This window comes from Cavia porcellus, unplaced genomic scaffold (assembly GCF_034190915.1).
Source record: "Cavia porcellus strain 051 isolate PalLab524CR breed Dunkin Hartley unplaced genomic scaffold, mCavPor4.1 scaffold_13, whole genome shotgun sequence".
NCBI lineage: Eukaryota > Metazoa > Chordata > Mammalia > Rodentia > Caviidae > Cavia > Cavia porcellus.
In genome coordinates, this window is record NW_026947496.1 from 24,819,105 (window position 1) to 24,831,952 (window position 12,848).

Consider the following 12,848-nt stretch of genomic DNA (forward strand, 5'->3'; position numbering starts at 1 on the left):
TTGTTAAGGTCCCACGGGATGAGCACAGGTGAGGCTGGGATCTTCCTTTGGGGCAGTTTGAGAGGATGCCGGGACTTTTAACAGTCTTTGCCACTTTCTTAGAATTTCAGGAACCAGATGTTACCTTCTCTAGACTCCAAGGTCAGGCATGCATTCTACTTGATCTTTTTGCACCAGTGCTGTGGTCCTAAACATGTATGTAGCCTGGAAAGAAACCATCCCTATTTTCTCCCAGATGAATGCAACCAGTGGCTCAGGTACAACTGACACTGGGGCTTTTTATACCAGTAGCCACTTTTCCAACCCTGTATCATTGGAAGGGGAGCAAGCATGGGTAGGAGTTGGGCTTTGGCTGTGGCAGCCATTGGTCCTGAGCTACAAGGGACTGAGAGCCCTATTCACCCTGTGAGGTGTGTCCAAGCCTTCTGGCTCGGCGGGGCTGTTGCTGGCCCCTAAACATGATGGTGCCTAGCAGTAGCTATTGCAGAAGCTTAGCTTCTGAGGGCTAGGGAGTTCCCAGTATGGGTTCCTTCCTTGAGCATTATGCTAAGACCAGCCAGCCCCCAAAGTGGGGTTAAAGCCTATGAGGACTGTGGGATTCCCCTGCCATTAGGACAGTACGGGTGACACTTGTCCTTTCTGCTTACTGCTTTGCAGCAATGTGAATACACTGCCACCACCTCCACCCATCCCTGACACACACACCCAGCTGCCGGGGTTGGAATTGCCTTTCCTGTTTTCTCTAGGGTTACCTTCCTGATTCTGCATGCTGTTTAGGTTTCCTGTCACATCCTTGCTGATTTCTGGATTTGCCTCAGTGACTCCCCTCAAACTAGCTTTTTCTTAGTTGCCCTGGATCTTGCCTCCCTCCATTCGTCCTGAGTTGGTATAAAGTCAGCTATAAGTGAAACAAGCATCTTTTCCCAGTTTTTTGGCTTGTCTTAACTCCCTTTGGTGCTTTTTAGAATTCTATACATTTCTGAGATTTAAGTATGTCCCTACCTAGCGAATTAGAAATGCTTCCTTCCCATATTCTAAAATGTTTCCAGTTTTGCCTTTGCCAGGTAAGTATTTAATCCAGATGGAGATAATTTTGAAGCATGGTAGGTAGATTAAATTGCAGTACATTATGTGATATAGCCAGGTGTTTCAGGAAATATTATTGAAAGTCCGTTTTCCCCATTGGTCTACAATAGCTCTTATGAACCAAGTTTCCATATATAAAAGTTAGTTTTTAGCCCTCTACTTGGCATCTTGTTATCCTTTGCTGTGTAACAAATTATCTCATAATGTGGTCATTCAAAACCATGATTACATTACTTCTTGGCCTTTTGGCTAAGATCAAATGCAAACCATGATCACCACTGTGTCACTTTCTGTGGGGCAGAATCGAGGTATATACACAGAAGCACCTCTGCGACCATCTCTCAGCTCGCTGCCGCCAGGGACGTAGCCTCACCTGAAGGCTCTACCCAGGAGGGCCTGCTCCTGAACTCGCTCTTGTGATGACACGTTTCCGCCTCTTGGAATTGTTACAGGGAGGCCTCAGTCCTTTGTTGTGTTCAGTCGGGCCTCCCTCAGGCCCTTCTCATGTGGCTTCTGCCCAGAGCAGCTCTCAGCGAGGCAGCTGGCTGCCCTCAGAACCAGCAAACAGAGTCCGAAGATGAAAGCTAAGTTTTTTTGGAACATAATTTCAGAAGTGGCATCCCATCATTTTTATCACGTATAATTAGAAACACATCTGTAGGTTCAGCACATAGTCAAAGGAGAGGTAGTACCCAACAGTCTGAATACTGGGAGGCAAAGACCATTGGGGCCATCTTTGATGTGGCCTGCCAAGCTATTAATGTTTTCTCAGTTATTTTAAGTAACTTTGATAGGGGTAATAGTCTTTACTTTTATTAAAAACTATATTATCAAAACAGAAACAGGAAGAATGGGCATTATTAGAAAACACATGATGGAACTTTGGAAGTGATGGGAAGATAGGTAGAGTGTGAACTTTCTTCCAATGGTTGAGTGTAGTATGATTATAGCGTGTAGTTTAGTGTAACTTTTCTTAACTAGCTTAACAGCATTTCCCAAGCTGAGTAACAATCATGGTGATCTGAAGGAAGCATTTACACATTAGCTCATCATTTGTGAAACTCTGAGACAGAACAAAGCACCCGACATCTCCTTTAGTCGTTTTATGCAGGTCATGGAACCCAGTCATGCTAAAGCCATGTTTCCAGTATCAGTGAAAATGACAGCCAACCCTTATAAGAGGTTGACATGATGTAGCATCACACATGGCTTCTTTTTCATTTAAAGCCAGTCATCTCCTGGTTACCTACTTGGAAGGAAACTCTTATGAGTAATTATTCTGAGTTGAACTGATTACCTAAACATTAAATTCAATACACTCAATTGTTGTGTTTATCAACATCCTCATTTACCCCTTCCTGTGGGCATGCCAATGGAATGAGAATAGTTTCGGTTGTGGTTTAAGAGATTATTGAAAGAGCTTCATCATCAGTAAAGCATCTTAACCCAGCTCACGTTTCCTTTTTTAATTTGCTACACCTGTCGAGCAGCTTTCATTTGTTCAACTGCTTGACTTCAGGCTCCTGCCACTTTTGTGAACCTGACTGCAGGTCCTACTGTTGCAGGTGGCCCTGTCGCTTCCTTCTCTGTGTGTGCGCCTGTACGTTTGGGGCTGCTAAATCATGATGAAGAGCCTTGTGTAACACATTCTAGAGTAATTTCCAAACTTTAACCCACTGAATAATTTCCTTAAGGGGTAGCTACTAAGAGAACTTTCTCCGTGTGGCTTCTCTATGGAGAAAAATTTACACTGAGGAAAGAGTAATAAATCTATTTCTACCTCAGATGCCAGACCTCTGACAATATATACCTACTTTTTTGTGTATCTAAAGAAGTTACATATAAGTGACAATACACACTGTTTTCAAAGGTCCTTACACTGTGCAATTCATTTTAGACCTGATTCTTCTTCCTTGTACCCTCCCTTATTTAGCTAAATGAGTCCAAAAATTAGAGAAGTGTAAGTGCATTTGAATGGGTGTTTGGTGTTTGAAGAAGGATTAAGGACGTCACAGATGAAGGCATTCAGCTAGAAACCCACAGCGAAGTGTTGAGAAGGTATAGAAGGAATGATGCAGCAGTTTGTATTAAGTGATGCTTACATTAGATGTTAAGTTCTTAAGTTTGTGTTTCAAGGTTGAAAGTGCAGTTCTAATAATGCTGCACTGAGTAATGTGCGTTGTAAGATCATTTGCTTGCAGTGGTCACAGACTTGGTTTCAAGAGGTTTTCTTATATGAGACCCTGTATACTCAGGGTCTGATATAAACTCCTATTTATGTTGAGGTCTGAGCTCTCAGTTTTTTCTTCATCCTTGTTAGTTTGCACTTCAAGCTCTTAACAGTGAGCCTCTGAGTGAGCCATGAGAAAAATTTACACATAAGAAGTGTTTTGAATCCATTAAAACAAGTTCAGAGCTTAGAGTTGTTTTCATATCTCTAGTCACATGAAATACAGTTGTACAGATCTTTCTTACACAGAAAGATAACTAAGTGATGGGCAGATGCCAAGGTCTGGTTTTTGATGTGATTATCTTTCTTTCATTTGGTGCCGTTCAAGTCTGAGAGTTGGGGGGCCAGAAAGACAGATCACCAAGGCCACACAGGGCACATCAGATCTATTCCTTTGGTGGATGTCAAGGCAGAATTATTCCAAATATAATCTGAAATTCATTTGATCATACGGCAGATAGTTTAATAATTTATAGTCAGCCTTATTAGAAAAGCCTTCTGTTTGCTTTGCTATCACCAAAATAAGATTAAAAATCCATCCAAAATATTAAGATTAGAGTGATTTTTATGAATATGTTCTAGTTTACATTTTTTATTATAAGTTTAATGACTTGATAGCAATTACACATTCACAGTAAGGGGAAAGCTTCATATAAATAATGTCTGATGTAGAACCACTCACTCCCAGAAGTGATACAGAAAGGCTGACAGTGTGCTCTCATTGTGTGACTGTGTGACAGAGGTTTTTAAAAGTAGATGTTCTTCCAAAACAAATGCAAAGGCCTAATTAATCCCAACTTCAATTTGTTGATCATATTATAGTCCAGTGTGCCCATAATGCCAATGGGCTATACATATAATATTGTTTTTTAATCTCAAAGTACTAGATGTAAATCTCAAGAACTAGAGAATACTAGCATCTTTACATGGAGCTAATTGGCTATCCTCCTTACGTGGTATTAAATCTCCTGCTGTGGGAGGTGTCTGGAAGAATAATGGAGAAAGAGAGCTTGGCACCCTTCATCCCCTGTATGTCCTGGTATCTAGTAATGATACGAAGCACAGGAATGGGGTTGTCTGTCAACCAAGGAAGGGAGCTGGCAAGTAGCATGTATTCACAGGGCCCTGGCAACCCCTGCAGGTACCGGGGACAGAAGAATGCGTTTAGAAGCTGCACTGCAAGATGGGAGGACAGGTGGCAACTGTCTTACAGGGATGTCTTTTATTTGAGCAGAACCAGACCAACTGTTCCTCATTAAAACACATTTTGCAGCGTGTTCTAATACATGCGCGCATGTGGGTGCGTTCTGAGAGAACACAGCGATGTGCCACCGACAGGTCATATGTACCAAGTCTCCTCATGGCTCAGAACTATAAGACAGGTAGTGAGAAGTGGCCCTGCATCACCTGAGGCTGGCTTTCCAGCACTGGCCTTTGGCAGGGAGGCATATAAAGCACATTTGGTGAAAACTCCATCCTGAGGGTCATTTTAATAATTGTGCAGTGCCTGGTTTTTCTTATTTACTTGTTTTGGATTATAAATGTATCTCCAATGTGTTGCTTTAGTATGCTTACTATGACCCCTCCCAGCTGCTTGACTGTTTACGTCTACAACCTGTTGATTTGGGTTATCTCATTAACTCCTTCATTGGGTAGCTTGGAGGTCTGAAGGGGAGATTGCATGGAAAGTACTTTAACTTTTCTGGGCGCAGTAAGAAATCTTCCTTTTTCTCGTTAGTATTTTTTACAATAGAACCTGACCTCTGTTGTTCTTGCTGGGTCTTCATGCTTCTTGTTCTGCAGGCATTTACCATACTGCAGTTTATGTATATTTTTACTGAGAAGGAGGAACTGCTGGAGAGGCCATTGAATAGCATGATTTACTTCTCACAGGCCCCAAGCCTGTCCAGCTCCCTAGAAGAGGATACCTGCAACTAAATGAAAATATGAATGTAGAATGCAAAGGAACAAGAAGAAATGCAAGCATACATCAGGAAACTAAGCCTTAGGTGCCCTTTCCTTCAGGTCTCAGCAAGGTCTGTGCGTGCTCAGCACAAGGAAAAAGCTCAGCAGAGGCTGAGTCCTGCATGCTCCTCATCTTCTACCCCAGGAAGCTTCCCGGTCATCCAGCCACACTGCCTGCACCCCTTCCCGGAGCTCTAGGCCTCTGTTGGAGTGCGTGCTCCTGTGCAGCTAATTCAGCTCTACCTGAGTGAACACCTTGGGGAGATGAGAGCTGGGGACTACAGGTACCATGAATGGCAAGCACGGGAATCTCGTTCCCCAGAATATCCATGTCTTAGTTGCTGGAACTTTTGAACATGTTACTTAACTTGGCAAAAATGACTTTGCAGATGTAATTAATTAGGTTAAGGATCTTGAGATGGAAAGATTACCTGAGATCATCCTGCGAGGTCCAGTGTAAATCACAAAGCCCCTGACTTAGAGATAGAGAACAAAGCCACATGCCTGTGGATGCAGAAAGCCTTTAAAATAAAAAGGGACAAGGACACATATTCTCATGCAGAGCCTCCAGGGGGATACTGCCTGCCAACACCTTGCTCTTAAAACTTCAAATGACTAGAATTGTAAATAAAAATTCGGGTTTTTTAAAATTGTCGTTTTGTGGTACTGGAGGCTGAACCAAGGTCTTTACACTGAGCTATATCCCCAGACCACTACGCCCTTGTTTGCTTACTTAATTTAAGACAGGGTCTTATTCATTGCCAAGGCTGGGTTTGAACTTGGGATTCTCCTATCTCAGCCTTCCAGAGTGCTGGAAATATAGGTCTGTGCTATGATGCTGGGTTTAAATTTGTATTTTTTAATACCCTGGGTCTGATATAGTTTGTTTAAGTAGCATTAGAAAACTAATACAGTATATTTACTGTTGGTGAGCTTTCCCCATCCCCCGTAAATTTTACATTTAGATCATGTCATACTGGTGAGGTATGACTGACTATTCTCTTTACCTACAATCTAATAAGAAATGTAATGGTTAATAGCATTTCACAGGGAAGAAATATTTACACCAACATAAAATGTGAACATACAATACTAAGGAATGAATAGGAATGTCAGTACCCACTCCGCGGTCACTGCCCCTCTGTGATTGCCAAATGCTGGGGAGCCCTGGAGAGTAAGGTCAGCCCAGACCAGAAGGAGCAACAGGCTGAGGCACAGAACACCCAGGCCCATCCATCACTGAGACAGGACTTCCTAAAGCAGGTCCTGTCTGAGCCGAAGAGGCAGGAGATGGGCCAACGGTTTTAACGCTTCTCCAGAAGGCTCACTGCATGATCCCTCATATTCACTAACCCAGGGAGTGAGGCGCTGTCTGCACGGCCCGAGGCGGGTTAGTGCTGGGAGGATCGTGCAGGACGCCAGACCTGACACCGTTGTCTTGGTACTGCAGATCGGTACCACGAGAGGCTGGGACGCCACTCTGATTTCTGAGCCATACTCCTCATCATAAACCTTCTGTATTCCAGGCACGCTGGGCTCTGAGCACATTGTTTCTTTTTCAACAACCCATAACTGGTATTTCTACATCACAGAAGTTACTAGGTGTGGACAGCTGTGCCACCTGGCCAAGATCACCTGGCTGTCTAAACATGGATTCAGTTTTTGATCTGTCTGAATTCCAAACCAATGCTTATCCATTACACTGCTGCTTCCTAATGCTATGTGTAAGCAACAGAAATATTGTGGGTAGCGTAATCATATTTGAGCAGCAAGTAATGATTTTGTAATTTTACAACAAGAATACCCAAGGCCATTTGCATGTTTCATTAGGACCACAAACTACAATGGAAGCCATTGAGTTTTAAGCAGTCAGGATACTTTATAACATTTCATCATTATAACAACACTATGATGCTAGAAACACTACCAGTATCTCATTTTATAAAAGAGGAAATGGAGGCAAGGTGAGGATAAAATGATTTGCCCAAGAATCCTCAGATGGAGCTGGGATATCCAATTCCCAGCAATCACCTGATTTTAAACCAGTCCCATTTGTGCCTCATAGTGTTAAATGACTCAACTTAAAATCATCTGTTTCCTGTTCCCATCAATGCATGTATAACTAGTAGAGAAGAAAACAGACAGAATATTGCTACCATCCCAACTTTACCACGCGTGCATGGGGGCAGTGCCTGGGATTGAACCCAGGGCCTTCCACCTGCTAAGCAAGCACTGTGCTGCTGGGCTACACCTTCAGCCCCAACTGCTTCTATCTTAACTGACCAAATTATAATCCTTCAGTTTCTGAACTGGACAGAAAATATATATATTTCCCCCCTGCTTTGACAGATTATATTACTTTGCTAGGATTTGATAGGCTGTACTAGTAGTAGTGAACTGCTAGCATGTGGGCCACAGCAGGCTGTTTGTATCATTAAAAACTCCAAAGGGTTTGCCATCACTGAGCTAAATATTAGAGAAAATTAGAATTGGGGGGGGGATTTGTTGGTTTGTTTTTGAGACATGATCTCACTATAGAGCCCAGACTGACCTCAAACTTGCAGCAGTCCCCCTGCCTCAGCCTCCCAAGTGCTGGGATTAAAGCATGCACCACCACACACATCTCAGAGTATGTTTAAGAGCAAGTAAGCAGGTTTAGAAATAACTTGAAGAGTGAGATTTATAAGGAAGGAGAAGCCCATGTTATGCAGGCTAACAAGGTGCCTCATAGAATTCCCAGTGCGCCCTTTAGTCTGTTAACTGAATAAACATGCATAATTTTGATTGAAAAAAGGCAAGACTGCCATGTTTCAAATTTGTTCTAAGGAAGGAATTTCTGTTTTAGCTCAGTAACCTATTGATAATGTTTAAAAGGTTTAGGGAAGCTTTGAAACCATTTACTTTCTGAAACTGTTGGCTATCATATGTCTCTAAAGTCAGTTACGAGAAGCACTCTGTATGTGTTATCTAGGTCAGCTTTCATCTTTTCTGTTAGCTATTTATGTTCACCTATAAGCACGTTTAATTGCATCACAAAAATTCTGTGTTCTGTTCATGAACTCTACTTCTACCTGGGTGAACTCTTCTGTGGTCCAACATTTCCACCTGGGATGCTATGAAAGACCTAATATTTCCTACATTTCTAAATTACTTTTCCTTTAGTATCATAGTGGTAGTGGCAATTGAAATGTACCAAGCTAGCTGGCTACTACTTAGTACTGTCATTTGAGACACCTATTTTAAAACAGCATCAACACAATCATGGTCTTGATTTGGGAAAGGGTGAAAATAAAACATCACAGTGGGACAGACGAGCCACATTTCCTTTGCATCTGTTGTCACATTCTCCCCTTGATCTTCAGGAGTGTCAGGGCAGTGGGCTTCTCATGGTGACATAATGCACATTTTTGCTTTTCCATTTGATTCTGGAATGCAAATATTTCCACTAAGGACAGGAGGGAGCCTCAACACTAAAATAGTATTTTATGGGTCACTTATGTGCAAATGTGCTAAGTGTTTGAATGTTAGAGAAAAAAGAGTGACTAAATTGAATGCAACTACTGATAAGCCACTCTGGGGTCAACAGGTGTATTTTGAGCAAAATTTTATCGCAGATGTGTTGAGAGGAAGAGGCTTTTTAAGACCATCACCAAAAATCAAAGGAGTTTTTTTAGGCCAAGAACACAGGTGTATTGCCTGGACTGCAGCTTTGTGGAGCAGCATGTAGATGTAAACCCAGCCAAATTCACAGTCCTCTAAGATTCAGCCAGGCCTGTGCAGGTCACTCCGACCGTCAGGCATCACAAGTCACATGGTAGCATCACAGGACCGAGGTTAAGCACCCAAAATAGGTGCTGAATTTCTCTCAACCACAGTGGCAGCAGGAGCTGTGCTGTTCCTCTCTGCTGTGGCCCGTCCGCTGGGAGCAGGACCTGAGCTGGAGCCCAGCACAGTTGCTCTGGAACATCCTGAGCTGTGTGCACACTCGGGCAGGTTAATGGCCAGGGCTTTCCCCCTGCTCCTTCAGCTGTCCTGCCTGCTGCAGAGTGAGCAAGTATGGATACAGCTGAAGCCAAGTGAAGCTGCTCGCTGTCCCCCCAGCAATGTGTGCCTGGGACTGGGTGACAGCCCAGAGCTGCTCCGTGCCCCTCACCACTCCCTCACGCGCAGCAGGCAGGCTAACAGTGGGGACACAGGTGTTTCCTCGCTGTCAGCAGCAGGCCCTGAGCACTGTGCTGGGGAGGCAGCTACCATAGTGTTCTCTGCTGCCTTGCAGGTAGCGCCTACCTGGGAGCAGATCCTCAGAGCAGCGCAAACTTGCACGCAGCGATGCTGCTCGGGGCTGCCTTTGACACACTGAGACTGCGGCTTTTGAGGAACTTGTACCGCTTCCTTCATTTCAGCTGAAGGACTCTTTTTCCTATAGTGGCCATATATGTGTGAGCACTATTCTTGAGACTGTTTTTAACCAAAGTGGAAACTCGCCAGCACAGCCCTAGCTCCACAATTACACACTGAAAGCCCGGAGGGTAGCTCTGCTGTGAGTCTGGGTGCACCGCTGACCTGCCGTGGCCGCTGGCCGCCTGGGGAAGGAAGGTGCTGTGCTCCGCCAAGCTGCAGGCTCAGAGAACAGGGAGAAAGCACATCACCGGATGCCTGCGGAGTGCACAAGTAAATAGTGTGACTGTGTCTCTGGGCTGAGAGATTCATCCTGGTAGCCAGCAGCTTTATTAATTTTACAATTAGTCTCCTGCAGTCAGTGTTTCCACCGCTATCCCATGGAAATGTGAAGACAGTGGAGCTGGGCTGTAAACACTGTTTTCATATCCCCAATTCCTAATTCCTCTTCACATCATTCTGCCATTAGAATTCAAATCCTGTTGATTCTACATTTTTTAAAAAAAAAAAATCTGTGGTTCTTTCTGTCCCTTGCACCATCATCCTAATACTGGTCCCCATTATCCCCCTCCTCATCGATTGCCAAATCCCACCACAGATTCTCCTCCCTGCTCCCCTCAGCCCACCCCCCCAGTCCCGCTGAAGCTCCATCCAGAGCTTCTGCCGTGCACAAGATACAGCTCCCAGCAGAAGCCAGAGGTTGTTGGAGCTCTTGAAGACCAGGCAAAAGGATTGCTGAGGGACATTTTGTGCTTCTGTGGATTTCTCCTTGCACAAAGGGGCTGCCAAGTGGCCTCTCCCTGCCCCGCCCCGCTGTGCCTCCCCGCAGTCCTCATCTGCCCCTTGCCTGCTGCTTTCCCATTACCTGGCGCAGTACTTGCCACCCGTGAGTTAAAGGGGAGAGAGATTCAGTCCACAGTTAACTGGCTCCAAGGGGAACATGTCATGGCAGAAGCACATGATGGAGCAAAGATGCTTGGTTCATGGTGACAAGGAAGCAGTGCCAGAGAGGAGGATCAAGGCACCAGACATAGCACCACCCAGACACACTGGAAGTGTGCTCCACCAATCCCCTGGGTGGCTCCCCAGCCAGTCAGGTTGACACAGTCTAGCTTAACCATCGCACCCACCTTTTCCTCCATCTCTCAAAATCTCAAGTTTCAGCAGGGCGTCCCATGCTATGTGGGAAGTCATCAATCCTACAGGGCATGTAGAAGCTGAAAGTCTCATAATGGAGCCAACTGATGCTCTGAAATACCAGTCCCAGCCTGAGGGCAGCCAGGTGCGCCTCCTCTCCCTGCTGAGGAGCCCTGAGCAGAGACCATTGGAAAAGCCATGCACTTGGGTCCCAAGCCCTGGCACTCTCCAAGCTGGCTTTTCCACCTCACCTGTGTCTGGCACACAGAGAAAATGACACTGTTGTGTGATGCACCAAGGCAGGCAGCAGGGACTGTGTGGGGTTAGTCTAGGAACTCAGGCCCTCCTGTAGCAGCTGGAATTCCTCCTAAGGGGTGCGTTTACTGAATAAAATGACTGCCATGAGGTCTTGGTCTTGGTGATTATTTTGTTGCTGAGTAGATAGGGTTGTAGTTAGACTCATTTGTGGAGTGACTCTACCCTACATAAACTTCGCCTTGATTCTCTTTCCTATGGTCTTATCTAGTCTGAAAAATCATGAACCTGTTTTGACTCTTCTGAAATTCATACCCACCTTGGGGCCACTTGAACCACGTGGGTGTTCAAATGTGCCCATGTAGGAATAAGTAAATGGTAGCACCTTTCAGGAACCCATATTTATTTTTTTGGTACCAGAGATTGAACTCACGACTGTGCGCTTGCAAGACAGGCACTTATGCCGCTGAGCTAAATCCCTAACCTTGGAACCCATATTTCACTGCTATGGCAATAAATAAAATCATTTTGAACTTTGTTTCTCCCTTTGTAGGAATTCAGAAATATGCTTGGGATTCACCCAAATCTGATGTCCAGTTCCCCTGCTGCACCTCGGCACGACTCAGCGAGTTCCCAGGTCGGACTGCAGATGCAAAGGTTGCTTCAAGACTGTGCGTTGAGGGCGGCTGTGGGCCTGGCCCTGGTTGCTCTTCTCTTTGCCTTTTTTGCCAAGGTCTATAATTAGCATACAACGAAATGAGGCATCTGTGAAGAATACAGTTCTAATTAAAACCTTCCGTGAACAGGAAAGCGCCCACGTCAGTTCTGGGAGGCGCTAATGTGTACTTGCTGTGCTGCCTCCTCTTCTGCCACCCGTAATGAGGCTTACCCCGTCTCGCACTGAGATGAGCCCACTAGTGGGCTGTGTGACCTAAAACTGAATTCAGCTGCCATAGCGTATCTTTCAAATCAAACTCTTTTTGGCTTATATTTAGCAAATGGCTGCAATTTTTAAAAACATCTTCAGGTGCAAACCTGACCAATGTAATACCACTATACAGTCACCTTCTCTGTATGTGGAAGGATCCTTGATCTTTCGTTATTTTAAGGCGTGTCTTTTTCAAGCTTGCTTTGGAATCCCACTGCTACAAACATCTTTTTCACAGCAGATGTGTTCTTGAAAAGTTTACATGGAAGCCTATTTTTGGAACCTGAATCCTTCAGGAATGTGCAGGAAAGTCTGGAGCTCCAAGGACTTCTGGCAACATTCTCCAAAACATGAGGAATCACCTACTTGTACAGGATCCACAAACTGTGAAAGCTTAGATCTGTCACAAGCAAACTGTCCCTTTTTCTGGCATCTTTGATCAATCAGATCACCTTTTTATTTCCACCCGACACCACTGGTCTTTACTAAGTGAAATGACATGTGTCACAATAAAAGGAACTGATGTAACAAGTAAATCACTTGTCTATCAAATTGAAGTAAGTTACTTGAGATTGTATGGGCACAGGTAAATCACGTGCCTTGTGGTTACCATTGATTATTTTCCTCTCTACACCCTTGCCCTCATTCTGCTTTCTTTTCTGTGTCCTCTAAAAAGCACATATTAAAGTTTAATTATGTCATTAGTCAATTAATTTTAAAAATACACATATGCATGCTTTCCCTGTGGGTTTGGTACAGTTCGCTAAACCTGTGATGTGCTTAAAGAGAAGCTCATATTCAAGGTGGAAAGTTTAGCTGTCTGAGTCCATTCTGGAGCTCGGCCACCCC

At 44.4% G+C, this 12,848-nt stretch overlaps 1 protein-coding gene across 4 annotated transcripts in view; it reads left to right on the forward strand.

The window, feature by feature from the left end:
- Positions 1–12,535, forward strand: part of Cdkal1 (CDK5 regulatory subunit associated protein 1 like 1) — a 596,983-nt gene extending 584,448 nt beyond the window's left edge. For 3 of the 4 annotated variants that reach the window (XM_063259948.1, XM_063259947.1, XM_063259949.1), the window contains exon 15: positions 11,625–12,535. In XM_063259948.1, coding sequence (XP_063116018.1) covers positions 11,625–11,816 — 192 coding nt within the window. In that variant the 3' untranslated portion in view covers positions 11,817–12,535. Of the gene's footprint in view, positions 1–5,119; positions 6,018–11,624 lie in introns of those variants that run through there. The other variant, XM_063259950.1, reaches the window with a different exon arrangement.
- The last annotated feature ends 313 nt before the right edge of the window (positions 12,536–12,848 follow it).